We start from the raw sequence: 17841 nt of genomic DNA on the forward strand, positions 1-17841 counted from the left end.
CCCGCCGCCTCTGGGCGGCTACGGCACGGCTGGGCTCGGCTGGGCGCCGGCGGAGCGCGGCGCTCGCTCGGCTCGCGATCGTGTTTGCGCATGACCCCTCCCCGCCTGCGCCCTCCCCTCCCCTCCCCGGCGGCAGCGGCAGCGGCGGCGGCGGGGAAGGTTAGCCTCAGACACAGGCGGCTGCTCGGCGGCGGCGGCCGCGGCGACGCAGTGCAGAGGTGCGGGCAGGTTGCGCTGGCCCCGCGCCCCGTCTTTCCCGCGCCCCGCCTGCCTCCGGAGCCCGCTCCCCGCCGGCGGCCTCCCCGCGCCGGTGTCGGGCCGGCCCCCCGGCCATGAGCGCGGCGCTGGGTGTCCCCCCGCCGCGCCGCCTCCCCCGCCGCCCCCGGCGGCTGCCGGGCTCCAGGAAAGTAGCTTGATGAGTGTCCAAAGTAGCAGTGGAAGTTTGGAGGGGCCGCCATCTTGGTCCCGGCTCTCCACGTCCCCACCGAGCCTGCAGGGCTGCTCCGCGGCGGCGGCCTCCCAGCTCCACGGCGCGCCGCCCGGCAAGCCGCCCAAGGAAGGTAACCAGCGCGCCGCGGGGCTGCGCGGGGGGCCCGGCCCTCGGGGAGGGGCCCGGCAGCCGCCGCCGGAGGCCGGTCCCGGGCTGGCGGGGAGCGGCGGCGGGAGAGGTCGGTGCCCCCGGCGGCGGCGGCGCGGGGTCAGCGCTGGGCCCGGCGGCGGTGAGGGGAAGCCTCGGGCGCTGGGCGAGCGGGGCCCCGCCGCCCCCCCTCCCCCCGCCGCCGCTCGACAGCGCGGCGGCGCCTCGTTGTTCCCCCCCTGCCGCCGGGCCGCGGAAGGGGGATCGGCCGCGCTCCCGCCGCTGCCGGGCCGTCCGCCCGCCGCCGCTCGCGTCTGCTCCCGCGGCGGCTCTGCCGGGGCGGCCGCCCGCCCGCCGCGTCCTCCGCGGAAACGGTTCCCCTCCGCCAGCGGCAAAGTAAAAGTGCTGCGCCGGAGGATGCGGCCGTTGTTGCTGGATAGAGGGAGTCGGGCACTTTTGGCATCATGGAGGTGGGGAGGAGAGAGGGGCTGACGCCGAGGGCTCGTCCCTGTGGGGAAGGCGCCCTCGGGGGCGGCCGCTTTTACGGCCAGAAGTGACAGGGCGCCTTACGGCCACCGCGGAATGACTGCAACTTTCTCCTGTCCTCCATCACGCCTTGGATGATAATGTTTTTCTCCTCCCTCCCCTGCTCCTCCCCTCTTGTGTTACACCGACAGCGACAGCAGGGTGTTGTGGGTGTTTGCAGGGAATATCTGTATGAAGGTTATGAGCAAACAAGTCCCTTCGCTATTCCCTTTCGGGTATTGTCTGCTTTTCCTCCTTGCGTTGAAATGTGTTGCCACAAGATGTAGCAGTTATACAGCGAGTGAATTCCTCGCAGCGTTTAGCTAAAATAACTACTTGCTGAACGCCCGTTAGTGGCGGAGGAGAACTTTCATGCACGGCTACTTGTATACCGAGCAGTTGTATAATTTTACTTGATTTGCCCCAGTTTAATGAATAGCATGTAGCATCTGCAAAACGTCACCGCCCAAGCAGGAAACTTGCTAACTTAAAATAGAAATAATAGTGAAAATGGGGAGTCTTTTGTTTTTCAGGTCTTCCTGTAGCTGCTTGGTTCCTTGCTTGCCTTTTTGTTGTGGTTTTTTTCGGTTGATATGCAATGTAAGGACTTGGTAACAGGGATCCGACATCCTGAAGGCGCAGAACGCAGCCTGTGTTTCTCCATTTTCCACACCAGTAGTTGTCAGACTTGTATCACTCTGTGTCACTTTTGCACACGCTCCTGCAGGTAGATGGATTGACATGAAATGCTCTAGAAAATACCTGGAAAGGGATTATGGTATATGTTAAAGACGCTGAATAAAGTGGCAGGCATTTTGTGCTCATCTTCTCTGGGAAACTGAAGCTCTTACAAAACCAACAGCCACTGGCCAAATGCATAGCTTAAGTTTATCGAGAGTAGGTTTCTTCAGTGTTGCAACACTTGTTATGAATATGCATGCATACAGTATTCACACAGTGTATATATGAGGTCTTTTTGGATGTAGTTCAGGTACCCGGTGTACAAGCCTGACATGATTACCGCAACACAACTTAGATATCTGTTTATTTTAAAGAAAAATGTTGTTCCTTCACTACCTCTGTTTCAACAAGGAAAAACATTTTTGTGAAATTAATTTTTAATGTAATGATTATGATGCTTTTCCCTTTGTTCTGTCTTACAATTCATGCTGTTGAGTTTTTCTGGGTACTGTAATTTACATCCCCTAATACAGATTCAGGGGTTACAGAGTAGTCAAAGGCCTGGCGTTTGCTTGGTACTATAATGTACTGTATTTGCACAGTGTTCCTGGATCATGGTAATTGCGCATCCTCACTGGGTAGCTCTATTAAAAAATCAGCATGCTTGCTGTTATTCAAAAATGCTGATATTCAAAAATACCAGCCATGCTTGGGGTTGTATTTTATGTTCATGCTTGTGGGACGTTATCAGCACACCTTACTTTACCTAAGTAACATTTTACGGTGGAGTATCTTGCCAGAAAGCAATAGGCCCTGAAGTATAAACACGTCATCATGGTCACAGATATGTTTCATATACATGAAAGAATGATGTCAGATCAAGCTAATAAGTGTTCAGTATTTGCAGTGCAGTGTATTTATAGGAGTTTGTGCTCTCATCAATTCTGAACTTGTGATACCTGGTGATGTTACAGAGGTTATGAGCTTTGGAGCAGTGCACAAGGCTGCTGGCCCATGCCGGATCAGAGCTGCATCGCTGCTGATGCCTGTACTGCTTTTGCGTGGGTAATATTCCCAGACACAGTGCGTTTGGCATTTGAGCTGAGCTTGTGGCCTGGCCTGGCCTTCTCATTTGTGGATTCAGATCCCTTTGGATGGCTTCTCTGACCGTTATGCCCATGTTGCCTTCAGATGTACAGGCCTTCACTGAGCACGCCATGTGTGCTGTGGTTTATCTGACCTCACCTGTGAATCACCTGTGAAAGTTTGGCAAGACCCCACATCTCTCATGTGGGCTTTTAAAGGTTCTGATTTATTAAGAACAGAAACTCCCAGCACCCTGATTTAGGAAGTCCAAAAAAATATTCTCTGCCGCTGTAATACAGAGAAAGCAAGCAGAAAAGCTCTGGCATATGTAACTACTGCACAAAGTTATTTTAAAAGAACATGCAATGCCTTGTCAGTATCAAAAAGGAACTACTTGGGAAATACAGGTGAAATTAAAGAAAATAACCTTTTTTTTGAAATGTACTACAATGTTGCAGGAACATTTTTAGTTGGATGTTACCTTCTATATTTTGACTTACAGGGGCATCATGGCTTAGCTGTATAGATTTGAATTTATGTTTTAAGGTTTTAAAATGAAAGGACTGGGGTGCACTTCAGTACAATTGCATCTGTACACTTTTATTGTACCAGAACTGTCTCCTGTTTGCATTTCACAGCATAGCTTGTAAATGTCTGTACTTCTGTCAGTTGTTTTATATGCCCGTAACTTATGTGTGGATATGTGGTCACTCATTCAAAAGCCCTGCAGTAGGATGCTATCAGGAATTTAAGAGGACTGTTACGCAGTATTATTTTACATACAGTGTGATTGTGTGGCTAAACCTTGTGCTGCAGCTCATGTAATTGCAATGATGCAACTTCATGTTTGAAGTTTCTTGACTTTTGTCTGCTTTCTGCATGTAACTAAAGAGACCAAAGCACATAGCTGGAAAGTGCTGTATTGTAGGTGGGGGATGTTCAGGCTGTTGCTGACAAGGCAGAGAGACAGAAGAGATTTCATAGAATCAGAATGGTTTGGGTTGGAAAGGACTTTAAAGATCATCTAGTTCCAACCCCCCTGCCATGGGCAGGGACACCTTCCAGTAAACCAGGTTGCTCAAAGCCCCATCTGACCTGACCTTGAACACTTCCAGGGATGGGGCATCTATAACTTGTCTGGGCAACCTATGCCAATGCCTCACCACCCTCGTAGTGAGGAGTTTCTTCCTTACATCTAATACAGAGCTACCCTCTTCCAGTTTAAGGCCATTACCCCTTGTCCTGTCACTCCATGCCCTTGTAAAAGGCCTCTCTCCAGCTTTCTTGTAGGTCCCCTTGAGGTACTGGAAGGCGGCAGTGAGGTCTCCCTGGAGCCTTCTCTTCTCCAGGCCGAACAACCCCAGCTCTCTCAGTTTGTCTTCATAGCAGAGGGGCTCCAGCCCTCTGATCATCTTTGTGGCCCTCCGCTGGACTCGCTGCAGTGGGTCCATGTACTTATGTTAGGGGCCCCAGAGCTGAAGGCAGTACTTCAGGTGGGGCCTCACAAGAGTGGAGTAGAAGGGGAGGATCCCCTCCCTCAACCTGATGGTCACGATTCTTTTGATGCAGCTCAGGATGTGGTTGGCTTTCTGGGCTGCAGACGTACATTGCCGGGTCACGTTGAGCTGCTCATTAACCAACACCTCCAAGATTTGGGACATACATGTGAGTGTCTTGAAAGCTTCTCTTTTGAGGTTGGGGGCAGTGCCACAGTGTCTGGTAGTCAAGCATGATGCATTGCGAGTTGTTTTTTGTGTGTGATGTTGGCTTTGAACACTTCACTGAAAGCAAAAGAGAATGCCAAATAAAACTTTGAAATACCACCACAGGAATGTGATTTTCAGTTTTCAAATTTGAGCCCAAATTAACATGTGATGACAAAATGGTAAATAAGCTTATGACATATATTTGATACTCTTTGAAGAATTAATGTTGTAGTAGTAACTTTTGTTGGTGACTTTTTGTTTTAATTTGATAAATGTGTATTATTTTTATTTATTGTTATCTAAAATGTGATGGTAGTTGTTTGCTTGAGCACAAAGGTAAAGTTTATTTCATCCTTAAGTTTCCAGCCTAGAAAGTGTTCCCAGGTGCTGGGTTGTGTCACATATGGTACATACAGTATATTAGCCCATGAACGTGGAAGTTACCTGATCTTGTTAAAACTTACAGGGTTGTTTTCTTCCGTTCTTTGCTTGTAGTGTAAAAACTCAGCTGCTTTGCTTAACCAGTAAGTTCTCAGTAAGTTTGTTGGGTTTTATCATTCAACTGTAGACTGAGAATTTTATGGATTTGGCCGGTTTATGTGAGAGCAGAGAATAATGGAAACACTTTGTGTTTAAAGGTGATGGTATATTTTTACTCAGGATGAGCACAGCAATTATGAAAGATTTTTTAGGCTGGCTGTAGCAAGGGCAGGTGTGTAAGACTTCATCGTTCCACTGATGTGCGCAGATTCTAGCTTGTGATATTATTGCTGGTTTTGTTGCAGATGTTTCTCAAGTGAGCTGATGCTTATGCCAAATTCTTATGAGTTCTTCTAGCATGCAGAAATGATAAAAGAGAAAAGATGACTTTTTTTTGTTGTTGTTGTTAATACAGACCCTTGTTTGAATCTGGTTTTCTAAAAGACAAGTGCTGCAGAGAATAGAGCAGATTAGTACTTGGGTGATTGTTTTGTTTTAATTCTGTTTTAACTTGCCTAGAATGGAATTTCCCATTAACCTATTCCATTTTAAATGGGGAGAGAATCAATATCTTTAAGGACAGGCTGTATTTATTTATTATTACCTCCATTCAAATAAAAAGCTTTTCATTTCTCTCATTCTTTTTTTCTATGTTTTTTTCCTGTTTGCTTTTTCTTTCAGCAAGTAAATTTTTTTCTTCAGCAAGCTGAAGTAAACTTGCTTATTAGTAATAACTCTGGTCTGCAATTAGTATTGACATTTCTTTGGATTTTCTTAGGGCCTGGTAGTCCTGAATGATTGCAAAATACTGTTGGGACTCCTGGGAAAGGCTACTGTATGTATGTGCATCACAGTCAAAGTTAGGTCTATAGAATTTTGCTACCTGAAGAGTGGAGATTATGGAAATATGACAGGCTTAAATAATCCTTTATACTTTATGTGTTCTTGATGTAGGGTTGTATATTGAAGTTGTACTTGCTCCCAGTTCAGATTACTCCCATACTAAATTTCAGCCCCCATGCTGATATTTTTTACACAAGAAAACATTTAAGTTAGTAAACTGTGTTTATGCAGTAGAATATTTCCTGAACTGTAGCTCTCCTAACATATAAAAGCACACCAAGGTGAGGGGAAGAAAAGCTTTATGAACTACTTTCTGTTTGTCTTGGTGTGTTTCAGCTGTAAAAGAGGAAAAGGAAAATTTGCTTTGCCAGATTGCTCTGCGTGGAGGTGAAGGTGGGCAGAGGAAGAAGAGCAGTCGGGGTTTCTGTTGACAGTGCCAGTGCTCCAGTTGGGATTGCTCAAGAGCAGTTAAACAGAAGCTGGCCACCACAATATAACCCAGTTTTTCAGGTGGGCTTGCAAGTGGGAAACTTTTGTTGACTGAAGGTAAGGGATGAGTACTGCATTTCACATTCAGTACTGAAGGATCGAGTTCAGTAGCATTAGAGAAGGGTTAGTGAGTATCGGAAGGTATTTTGAATTCTACATTTCCCTTCATCTTGACGCCATCCTTGTTGAGATGCTCTGTTTGGGATAGAAACCAAGGATCTGCTTCCTTCCCAGGCACCTTCTCTAGAGCTCTTATTCCTTTCTTTCATTCCTAAGCAGAGTGCCGGGTTGTGCCAGCAGAAAAATCCTGGCAATCAGCCTTTCCCTGGGGAGGATGCAGTAGGTGGTGGGAACATGAATGCTCGTAAGCTTTAATCGACCTCAGTCAAACTTAGTCCCAGAAGAGGGGAGCAGAAGGGCTTGAGTGAGGCTGGACATGCTGAAGATTGACGGGGCAAGCCTGGGGCTGTGCGAGCCTTTGAGGGTGGGTCTGTGCTGGAGGGATTGACTAAAATCAGAGTGATTATATTACTAATTTTAATCATGAGTTAAATCAGCAAGCAGGAAATCCTGATTAAATAATTGTTTTTAATTTTATTTTGCATTTGTGCTTAATTATTTTTCCTAAAGAAAAGTTGATTCTAATTGGTCTAATTTGATCATGCCTCTTACTAGGCAAGAGGGTACCCGTCTATATGCATTTATTTAAGTAGTTATGCAGCTTAGATTCTTAATGTTTAAGAAACATAATTCCCTATGCTTTAGACAGCTTTTAGCTAACTTTATTAGCTAAATAAAATGAATGCTAATTGTGCTAGATACATAAGAAGAAACAAATATATCCAAATGTGTTTTGAATTTAAACCAAATTAAGTAGAATTGTCTGTAGTTTGTGAAATGAGTCAGTTATTTCTGGTCATTGTGCCTTGCGAGATTCAGAGTAATAGATCAAATCCAGTTACCATTCCTTCTTGTTCATTTTTTGGAAAAGCAAGCCAGGCTTTCCTGCTTTCTGGGTTGTCAATTGCTTTTTAGTAGTTCAAGTGAACCAACTCTTGAAGTGGTTGAATGAACGAAAATGGCAGAAGTTGCTGGCAAAAGCCAGCTGAGTGCTTCAAGGGCTGGGCTTTGGACGGCTCGCTGGCGGCTCCCAGCCATGTGCTGGTTTGGCTGCCAGCAGAGCATTAAAGTTTATATCGTTTGAATGTATTTCCCTTGTATGAATTTAATAGATCATAAACTTTAAACCTCACCATAGATTCTTATCACTCCAAGTTTAATGCTGGAGCATATTTTTAAAATAACACAAATAAGAAAAATTATTCAGCCTGTGCTCAAAAGGCCTTTTTAGCTTTAGCTGGAGAGGCTCTGAGGCTGACAAGTGTCCTCCAAGGATTTAGAGGGAAAGCTAGGGGTTATTGGATGATTACACAATGGTGACAGGAATCTGGTTGCTTTGGAATGGGAAACAGTTTACTGGAGCTTTTATGTGAAACTGAACGTCACTAAGAAGGTCAGTATTCCCTGGGACCACCTCCGCTTGCTGAGAGGTGGCAGCAGGAGCATTAGGCAATGAATGTATCTTGCCTCATCATATCTGCACAGTTTTGGGTGGGTGGAAACTGAAAGGCTGTGGTGCTTTCTTTATAAGGTCCTTAAGAACAAAGCGCTCTGCACTTCACATTTTGAGAGATGAGGATGGTGGTAAAAAACTCCAGAGTGCCTTTTACAGGAAATTAAACCCTACCATAATTACTTGGAGGTTGGCGAGTACTGGATTCCCTTTCTTTGGACTTCTAATACAGCTATACTTATAAGAGAAAATGAGGAAAAATATGTTTTTTGAGGAATAACAGGAAATGTTGATGCTTTTCTAGAAAAACCTATTGTATGATGTCACATACACCCAACCTTTTAGATACTTATTTTTACGACTGTACCTTGAGCTCAAAAGCTTGTAGATGTTTCAGGCACTGGGTCCTGCAGCTGTAGCTTCTGGTGGATTGCAAATTATTTTTTTTTTTTGGTGATTAATAGAACCTCTGAACGATATGCGCAAAGGCCACAAATTGGAAAGTAATGTTAAATACACAAATAAATATTTAATTTGCTTTTCATAACTCCTGTAAGTCTGAAAATACAATTTAGATCCTGGTCTTTGCTCAGTGGGTCTCAGATGTCCTTGGGAACACACAGCTTTAACAGCAGAGGTGTTACCCATTTCTCTTTTCCACAACTGAGATTCTTGATTCTATGGAGACAAATTCAGATGATGCTACAAGTAGGATTTCTAATACTTCTTTCTTTCAGTCCTGTGGCTTAGGCTATTCGGGTGTGTACACTACATAGCTATTTGTTGAGTATTGTTTTTTCTAGTTAGTGCTGTGCTCTCATAGGTCCCAGTTTTGTCCTAAATTTTGCAGCTGTACTTCAGCCAATGCCTTTTTTTGTGTGTGCGCCCTAATACCCTCTTTCTAGCTATTTTGTTCCTCAGGGAGGTTGCTGTCTTTGTTACTTCTTAGCTTATTCCTAGTAAAAGTGATGAGAGAAATAGTGTCCTTTAATGATATTTTCACTATAAAGCATTTGTAAATAAAACCTACGCATTAATAATATTCTCTTTAACATCGATAAAAACATGTATTTTTAATATATACAGATTTATAGTTTAAATGGGTTTTATTTGTTTAGACAGGACAAATTCTTTTTGGTTGACACTGGTGACTTACAGCAAGCTTTATATTTTGCTAAGGAATATCATTGTAAAGACCAACTGTATGTGCACATACAAGACTGTAATGAAACCAGTTCTCTTAATGTTGTTTGTATGGTGAAAAGTAGAGTAACTTTGAAATAGCTTTAGGTTTTTTATCTTTTAGAAATACTATGTTAGTTTATTAAGGAAAACATTTTGCAGGTAATATGCCGGAGGTCTTAATTTGTTGTCAAATTCTTTTAGTCTTGATGGGTAGTGATCTGTTTTTAACAGTTCTATGAAAAGTTGTATTAAAAGATATATCAGAAGATTTGAAACTTCTCAAAATAAAAGCCCTTTGTTATTGCTAAGGTATGTCCAGGAACGTCTTGCTTCCCTTTCCCAGCTCTTTACCCCCCAGTGTGTTCCTTTTACCAGCCAGGTGAGAACTTACACTGTGGTGAGAAGAGTAGTGATGGTCTAGGTGGTGTGATTATCTTCATAAAGTTTTGTGGGTTGTTTTTTTTTTGTTTGTTGTTGTTGTTTTTGTTGTAGTAGTAGTGATTATAGATTATTAAGACTAGGTTTATCAGTATTAGTCACTAAGGTTTTTGTTTATTTTTTGTTTCTTTTGCAAGTCAGTTATTCCTTGAGCTGGCTGTTGTTTGGGAGTGGTGGTTGTGTTTTTGATTCATATTTCGGAAACTTTCTGATTGTTAGGGTTGCATTTTAGTTTCAGTAGTTTTGTTCATGGTACTGAACTCTGGTAGAAGGCTATCTCACAAGTTTTCTACAAGCTTTAACTTTGAATAAAGCAGCGTAAATCTTGTTATAGCACCTTTGTATTTAGTATTTTGAAAGGCCATTATGAGGATTGGAATTTTCATATTTTGAAGTTACTATAGGATACAAATAGAAGTAATTTCTGAAGATGCAGGTTTGACATTTTTTAATGAGATACAAAGAGTACTTTTTGCTGTGCATGTTATTGCTTCAGTATGAGAAGTTCATTGCCTATTTAATTTACCTCTACTTACGTAATCAGATTGCATATTACCTCTTTCTAATTAAATTGTATTATTAAATTATTGTGATGCTAATAATGCCTAAGAGGGGTAACACCAGTGTTCAAAGGCAAATCTCATGGTCTTTGCTTCCTTGTTAGATGGTATTTTGCATTCTGCATTCATAGATTCTTTTTTTTTTTTATTAGTGCCTTGCTTGATGCATGTTGTCACGTCCAGAACATCCAAGTGGTTGGTGTTGAGGAAGAGGCAATTTTATATATCATGCATGTACACACTTTTATATATACACAAAATGTGTGTGTGAAGTCTTGATGAGCTGTCTGTTTAGTTGTTAGGAATACTAATGTTGTTGTTAGGACCCCCCTCATTCCCCATAGCAGCCTCATAGACAAGCTAAGCTTACACAAAAACTTCAGCTGCTTTTTAGTAAAAATGTTCTACAATCCTGTTGTCTCTTATTACATAGTTCTTAAAACTTGTTTTAGTTTTTCAAATACATAATTTTGTTAAACCTGCTGATGAGTATTTCAGATGATACGAAATTCAGCTGCTAGATTAATGGTGCCTAGTTTTGCCATATCTTGAGTTTTAGCTTTTTATATTGCTGTTTGCTTTTAAATAGAAGAATAGAAACATGTAGAGTTCACAAAAAAGCAGAGTCTGGTTTTGTATTAGATTATATATTAATACTATATTTCAGTATTCTATTTCTTGCATTTTTCTCCCTGTTTGTTATACTTGCAACATAAACCATAATTTGAGAATGAAATACTGAAGCTATGACAACAAAATAATTTCCAGTAAATGACCTTAATAGTGATTTTTTTTTTTTTTTCCCTCAGTGTCGTGTGATTGAAAGTTGACCTGATTTGTTCTCCTGGCTAAATCACAACGTGCTGTTCCCTCCAAGCCTTTCACTTGTTTTTCTCTTCTAGAGAAGTGCAAACAACAGGCACCAGTCTCTGCCAGCGTCTGACACCACCTTCCTGCTGTTTTCCTTAAATCTCTCTTCAAGTTTGTTCATACGAAAAAAGAGAGAGACAGAGATAAGCTGCTATTTTTACTGTTTTGTTGTTCTTGTGGCTTTGGAATCCTGTCTTTCTAAGGGAAGTGAGCAATGAGGCAGCAGTACTGACTGTCACAAGTTGTGGAATTTGGCAGTGTTCCATCATCCCTATGGCTCTCCAGGTGGGGTCTGTGCTCCTAGACCAGGTCCCCAAGCCTGCCACCTCCCAACCTTCCTGACCAGTGCTAAGCCACAAGGGTGACCTCCAGTCTTGTCCTGCTCCTCTGTTTCCCCTGTGCATCCCTAAACTGTCATTTTCCTCCTCAAATTGCAGTCCCTCTGCTCAGCTTTCATTTGCACACGCTGTTGATTTTGCTGGAGGGAGGACAGCCATTGATAAAGAGACCAGGTCGATGCGGTAGAAGCAGGAACCTTCTGGACACTGAAGCAGTGACCGCCAGCACTTAGCTGGAGGGGTGCTGTGATTTGCAGGGATGTAGCTGGGAGTCTCTCCTCGTGTCTTGCGGCGCGTCCCTGCACAGGAGCTCTCCTGCTGTAGTGCTGGCAGCAGCGGTGAGTGCTTCATGCAGGTGCCTCTGTCTGGAAAGACCAGAGAGGAATGTTGGTTTATCTTGGGTGTCAAAATTTTGCTTGACCACCAGTTACCACTTGAGAAAAGGCAAAATCTAGTTTAAGGTTGTTGTGGCTAAAGATCCAAATGAGGGATTTTTAGGAAATAACAGATGATGATAGTGTTTCTTCAGTCTTTAATAATGGGAATTTCTGATGATTTTTAGGTTGTGAGTCAAGACAGGTCATTACAGTTGCTTTTTGTTATCAAGTAATTGAATCTATTGGGCTTGTTATATGAGTGGTGCAAGGATACTTGAGTGGAAGAGTATTTCTGGCAAAATAAGACATTTTTAGTACAAGTTCTCTCATGGTAAGTAATCACGTTAGCATGTAGTACTCACAGAACAGTATTTTGTTATGTGAAAGCGGTTCAGGTGGCTACCAGTATAGGTAGTGTGACTGGCTGTTAGGGATGTAAAAGGGTTTTGTTAGAGACTAAACTGATTGGTTTTTTTCTTTTCTAAAAGTTACACCAACACCTGTGTGGTGTACTCAGTCATTTGTGTTTGCATTTGCCAACTTCTATTCCAGAGTTTTCCCGTGTGCTGGCTGGCCCCATGTGCACGTTCCCCAGGTAGCCGCAGCAGCAGCGGCTGCCCCCTCTGGGGGCACACAGCATCCCTCTGCCCTGCTGCCAGCCACTGCCCAACCTGCTGCTTCTCCCTGGGAACTGCCGCTGGTGAAACTTTCTCCTTAGTGACCTGTTTTTATTCAGTTTTTTTTACTAGTTCTTAAATTTCAGTTGTCTTTTTGTCACTGAGATAGCCCGCCAAAGCAGTGCCCTGGGAGGCGAAAAGCGTGGCGTGTGCACTGCAGGTACCCTGGTACATCTGGAGACTCATCAGGGCTTTAGCCTTGCCTGATGGTAGAGGCACTGGTCTCATTTGGACTGTTGGCCCTTACTAACTGATGGAGGTAAGCCTGGCCCAGTTCTGGATCCTCTCTAAGTCCAGCATAGATTTCTTTATAGATTTTTTCAGTTTAAAAAACATCTCCTGTGTCGTTACCTTGGTGTCTAGTTAAGCCCAAAGTCAGGCGTGTGGAAGCAGTTGTGTTAAATTTATGCCAGGTGAAACGCATCCCGGTTTGCCAGCGGTTGGTAAGGTGGGCTGCTCCCTCCTGGTAGCGCTGGCTGGCTGCTGGCAGGCCGGCTGTGGGAAGTAGGCACCAGGAAGCCCCTTCGGAGGTCCGAGGAATCTCATGGTCTTTCCCTGCCTCGGGTGGCAGCTGTTTTAAGAAGTTCTGCATTGTCTCCTGCCAGTTGGGGCAGAGAACTTGGATGACACTTGTTCAGCTTAAATTGTGGCCGCAGTGATCTACAGAAGCCAGTGTAAGCATCCTTACCCTTTAACTAAGAAGACGTGTTAGTTTTCTAGGGCAACGAGTAGTATGCATGCAGCTGAGCTTTCAGGTGCTTTTCCATGGCAGATTGAGATGTTAACTGCACATAAGTATTTTTACTGGTGTCAAAGTAAGTTTAGAATAGATACCTGAAAAAATAATTTTATTTTTCAATTTGCAATACCAGAGACTTGTATCTCTGTCCTTTTCTGATTTCTGGTTGCCCTCAGGGCTTTAACTGCATTTAAGTTACAAAATTTTAACCACGTGATCACAGAATTTTTTCCATGAAGTCTTTTCTTCACTTAGCCTGCAAGATGGGCAGTTCTCAGGAAGAGACTGTGTTGAAAGGAATGAGAATCCCTTCTCTCTTCTAAAACTTGAGTGGAAGTGATAGTATAGCAGAAAAGAGAGCTGTCTTAAAATTAGGCAATGAGCGCTGATAGGAGAAATGGCTGTAATGCAGTTTTTTTTAATGATAATGCTGAGCAACACTAAAACCAAATTTTTGACAAATGATTGCATAGGATGTTTCTTTGTGAACTGGGGGGGTGCTGAATTTTTAAAAGTGTTCAGTACACAAGCATGCAACTGAATTTCATGTAGATTGTTGGTATCAACGGGCTTTGTAGCTGTGCTGCAATAAGGATGAGTACAAAGTTTAAAATATTTTTTTCCCTTAGCCTTAAACTTGATTCTTCACTGATTCATGTGTGATTTTGTACATGTCTCATTTTTTCCCTATCTTTAGAATGGGAGCAATTCTGCAAGGTCCTAAGAAAATGTAGGTGTAGTCGGTAACATATCAGCTTTGTGTGTGCAATTTATCTATTTAGATAAGGTATAGATTAATGTATTTGGAAAGACTTAGGATTTTTTAATTTCTTCTAGTATGTTCCTTACCATGTAATGGCAAAATCAACGTAAGTTAAGAGTTACGTGCTGCTATCAGCTGTTCATGCTGTCCTGTGTGCTGGGGGGAACAAGGCGCTGCCTAGAGGGTCGGTGGGCTGTCTGCACTGGGGAGATTTTGGAGATCATGAGGGCAGAAATGGCAGTAGGAGCAACAGAAGTAAGGGGATTAGGAAGTTCAGGGAATTAAAAACTGAAACACACTCCTGTTGACACAAATACAGCTTTCAAATACCAGATGACTGGTAGTATAACTCAGAAAAATAAGATATATTTATTCTGACAAATTGTTGGGTTTTTTTGGCTTGCCTTTCTATCCTATACATAACTTCCAGACAAATCTGGTTGGGGAAAAGGTGCACATTTTATGTTTGTTCCTTTGTGGTTTACTTTTTCTGACTGAGGGTGAGAACCAGAAACCCTATGGGAAGGGGCATTGCTTGCTCTCTTCCTGCTCAGTAGGTGACCTCTGCTTTTAACTTCCTTCTTATTCCTTCCTTAGATAGCAGAAACTACTGTTTATTTTTGATACGGGCAAAACGCCCGTGCCATTTTAAATTCTTGCAGAACAGCCATTTCGTGGACTCGAGGGTTTAGAGATAACTGAATGCAGTAAATGAAATTTGCTGCAGTTTCTGGGATTTCTCTAGGTAGATGTTTTTCTTCAGAAGCGCTCCAGGCTTTTAGTCCTTTTCAGCATAGAAACAGAGAGAGGGATGGAAAGTAGTGAGCTTTTGTTCATAGTGTGATTCACTTTTTGAGAGTATCACAAAACTGTTGTTATCTAGTGACCTGTTAGACTGCATCACCAATAAGTGACCCGTGAACTTGCTTCTCCCTGCTCACTGCCTCCTCCTCAAGGAGACAGGGGGTGTGTGGTTTTCCAGCAAATGAGGCTGAAATGGGCAAATTCTGCTTCTTTTTCTGTTTGGGTACCTTTTACAGAGCTGTCCGGAAGCAACAGTTAATTGCAGCAGATTCCGCTACACAGAGGGGAAAAGGGAGCTGGTATTGATAGGCAGGCAGCACGTCACCTGCATGTGTGCAGCCCAGGCTGTATTAGTTTTTTCTCTCTCTTGGCATAATGTTGTGTTCAAGGCAGATGTTTGCTACCTAGGAAGACAGTCTTCTAGTGTTCCTGCCACAGATGTCTTGCATAATTTTGGCCAAGAAGTTAGGTGCTTTCTGTAAAATATAAATAGGCTTTTCTTACCTTATAGGGGGATTATAAACATAAACTTCTTGTCTGCGTATTGTATATTTGTTTATTGATCATTGTAGTAGTACAGTGCAGTACAGCAACACTGATACTGCCCTATGGGACACTAACAAGGACTTCTTTACTTTTGATTGACCAAGGATCTCCAGTAGACTAAAGCAACCCAAAGGGGTGCCATCACATTTTCTTCTAATCTTTCTTGTAACTTGTTAGCATACAATCGTAAAGCAATGCATTTAGTGTAGTTTTTCTTTTAACCAGAACATTGTTCTTAACTCTGAAGATAGAGGAGTTACTGCTTTGGACCTTACAACTGTGTAATGAATCTTCCCTTTCCAGGAGAAAGCTGCATGGAACCTAAGGTGATGGTTTATAAAGCTTTATGGGAGACTTCAGAAGAGACATTAATATCACATTTATGCAAGCACAGGCTATAGTGGTCAGAGATTACAAGAAACATTAGGAGAATGTATTAGTTGGCTACCCAGTTGCTGCCAAAACTGACAGTTGTCTTGAACAAAACTTTATTAAAAGCACTTTAGATGAGTGCTTTGTATCTCTGATTATTCTGTCACTAGCAGATGTTCAAATCAGATGCTGCCATTAAAAAAGAGTTTTACTGAAGATGCATTTGTTTTTCGGTATCTATGTTTGTTCTAAATGGACTAAATGCTTAGAGCAGTACTTCAGACAGAGTCAACTAGTCAATAAACTGCTTTCATGTATTACTGTCTTTAGCAGTGATGAGTGCAGAATGGTCAGTGAAGACTATGTTAGCAAACCTACTTGTTTCTTTGAAATGTTCTGGTTCTGCTACTTCGCTATTTAAATGGTATAGGTTGGTGATGGTGAAAAGCCACCAAAATCCTGCCAAATCAGAACCAGTTCTTTGATTGCTCTTGGCAGTTCGGAGTAATCTAGACAACAATTACAAGTGAGTAATCCAGGTTTTTGAAAAAGCAGGAAAATATGACACTTGTTACATAGTGACAAGTTTCAAAGGCATGGATACCGTTCACTGTAAAAAAACATGTTCAGGGTATCACCCATGTAGTTTGTATATGTTCAGAGTGTTGACTTATTTGTCAGGCTTGTTCTGCATAAGGTATTGTAGCCAACATTTTGGGAAATCTGTTTTTAGCAAATTTTTAATTATTTGAACTCCTGATTTTATGAGTTCAGAGTAAGTCTTCATAAGCAGGACATTGCAGAAGAGTTGTTACTCACTGATGCTACTTTTCTGTGGAGTATTTTTTTGCAGTGGCTTTTCTGTTTGATTGATTATAGGAGGGCTCTCATTACGGGGAAGGATCTTGCACTTTGGGATTTCAACATAGGAACACTCTGACCGTACCTAACTCTATATTGTTTTTAAGAGCCTAGAAGGGATTACTGGACACTGGGAGGGATTTTGGATGTGGGGAATTCTTCCAAGTGGACTGTTCTGCTGTTGGGCACAGCAGATGTTTCTCTTACTATGCCCATGAACTGATCTGTTGAATTCAGGTTTTGTCTAGTTATGGTATGTGGAGGAGGGGAGAAAATACAGTGGTAGCAATCTTCAAAATCTATCCTATTTACTGCTGTTGAGGCGTGGTAATTCCAAGATAAACAGCTTTCAGGATGCTAGTAATATACTACATATTCTCTCAGTTGTCCTTTTCCTCTTCATTCATTGCACTAAACATTATTCAACAGACTCAGGAAGGACCTTGTCGTGGTTCTGTTGCTCATAGCAGTATTTGCTATGCTAACGCTTCCTGTACATGGTGCACATGGAGTTATATTAGAAATTTGGGAAATGGATAGGTAGATGCCATGTTGAATGTTCTATGTTATGTCTTAGCGTCTCTTTAGTAATTATTCGTACTTGCCAACTACTGTCACTAATACGGAAAAAAACACTGCAAAAATAATGGCGTCATAATTTCTGGGGCAAGATGGGACAAATTTGACCTGTGAAGAATTCCTTCAGGAAAAGCTGGCATAAAGAAAAGGCTGGCTAAAAACTGACTTGTTATAAGGATTCACATGCCAAATAAAACTAAATGTTGTTTTCTGAATAATGAACAGGATTGAAATGAGACACAGCATGCTGTTGTTTCAGTGAATATTGCAAAAAAAGCTTCAGCACCTTTCAGACCCGTCAGCACCATTAATTGTTAGATAGACTTCAGCCTTGAAAGCTGTCATAGATATACAGGTGGAGTTTACACCTGTGCAATGGGTTTGTTGTCTGTGATGTTGAAGGAAAGTGAAATTACTTACATGCAATATGTAGGAGAAATGCTGTCACTCCGAAGTAAGAGCTCTTTGTGGCTTCAGGGGGCCTGTGCACTGCTCTGAAAGCACCACACGTGTGGCTTTCAGGCAGTTCAGTTCTATTTCGAACGGGTGGGTTTGGTAGAGGGACTCATCAGATGTGAGGCATCACCAGCTTGCCTTGGACATAGTTGCATGCCTGGTTCAGTCCCAGTTACAAAAGAATGGACCCTTGGGGAGCTATTGTCTTCTCTATTGAATGAATCACTCCCTGACATTGAATGAGCCATTCTGAGTTGCCATCCTTGTGGCGTATACCCACATAACATGAGTATATGTTGTTGGTTTGTGGCCAAAT

General features: G+C 42.7%; 1 protein-coding gene across 5 annotated transcripts in view; it reads left to right on the forward strand.

The window, feature by feature from the left end:
• Positions 1–17841, forward strand: part of TLK1 (tousled like kinase 1) — a 91484-nt gene that overhangs the window by 21244 nt on the left and 52399 nt on the right. The window contains exons 1-2 of one of the 5 annotated variants that reach the window (XM_080398921.1): positions 137–560; positions 6235–6291. The exons of 1 other annotated variant lie outside the window; for it this stretch is intronic. In XM_080398921.1, coding sequence (XP_080255047.1) covers positions 416–560; positions 6235–6291 — 202 coding nt within the window. In that variant the 5' untranslated portion in view covers positions 137–415. Of the gene's footprint in view, positions 1–136; positions 561–6234; positions 6445–17841 lie in introns of those variants that run through there. 3 more of the 5 variants (XM_080398922.1, XM_080398923.1, XM_080398924.1) reach the window with 3 other exon arrangements.

The sequence above is a fragment of the Falco punctatus genome (genome assembly GCF_963210335.1).
Source record: "Falco punctatus genome assembly, chromosome: 8".
Taxonomy (NCBI): domain Eukaryota; kingdom Metazoa; phylum Chordata; class Aves; order Falconiformes; family Falconidae; genus Falco; species Falco punctatus.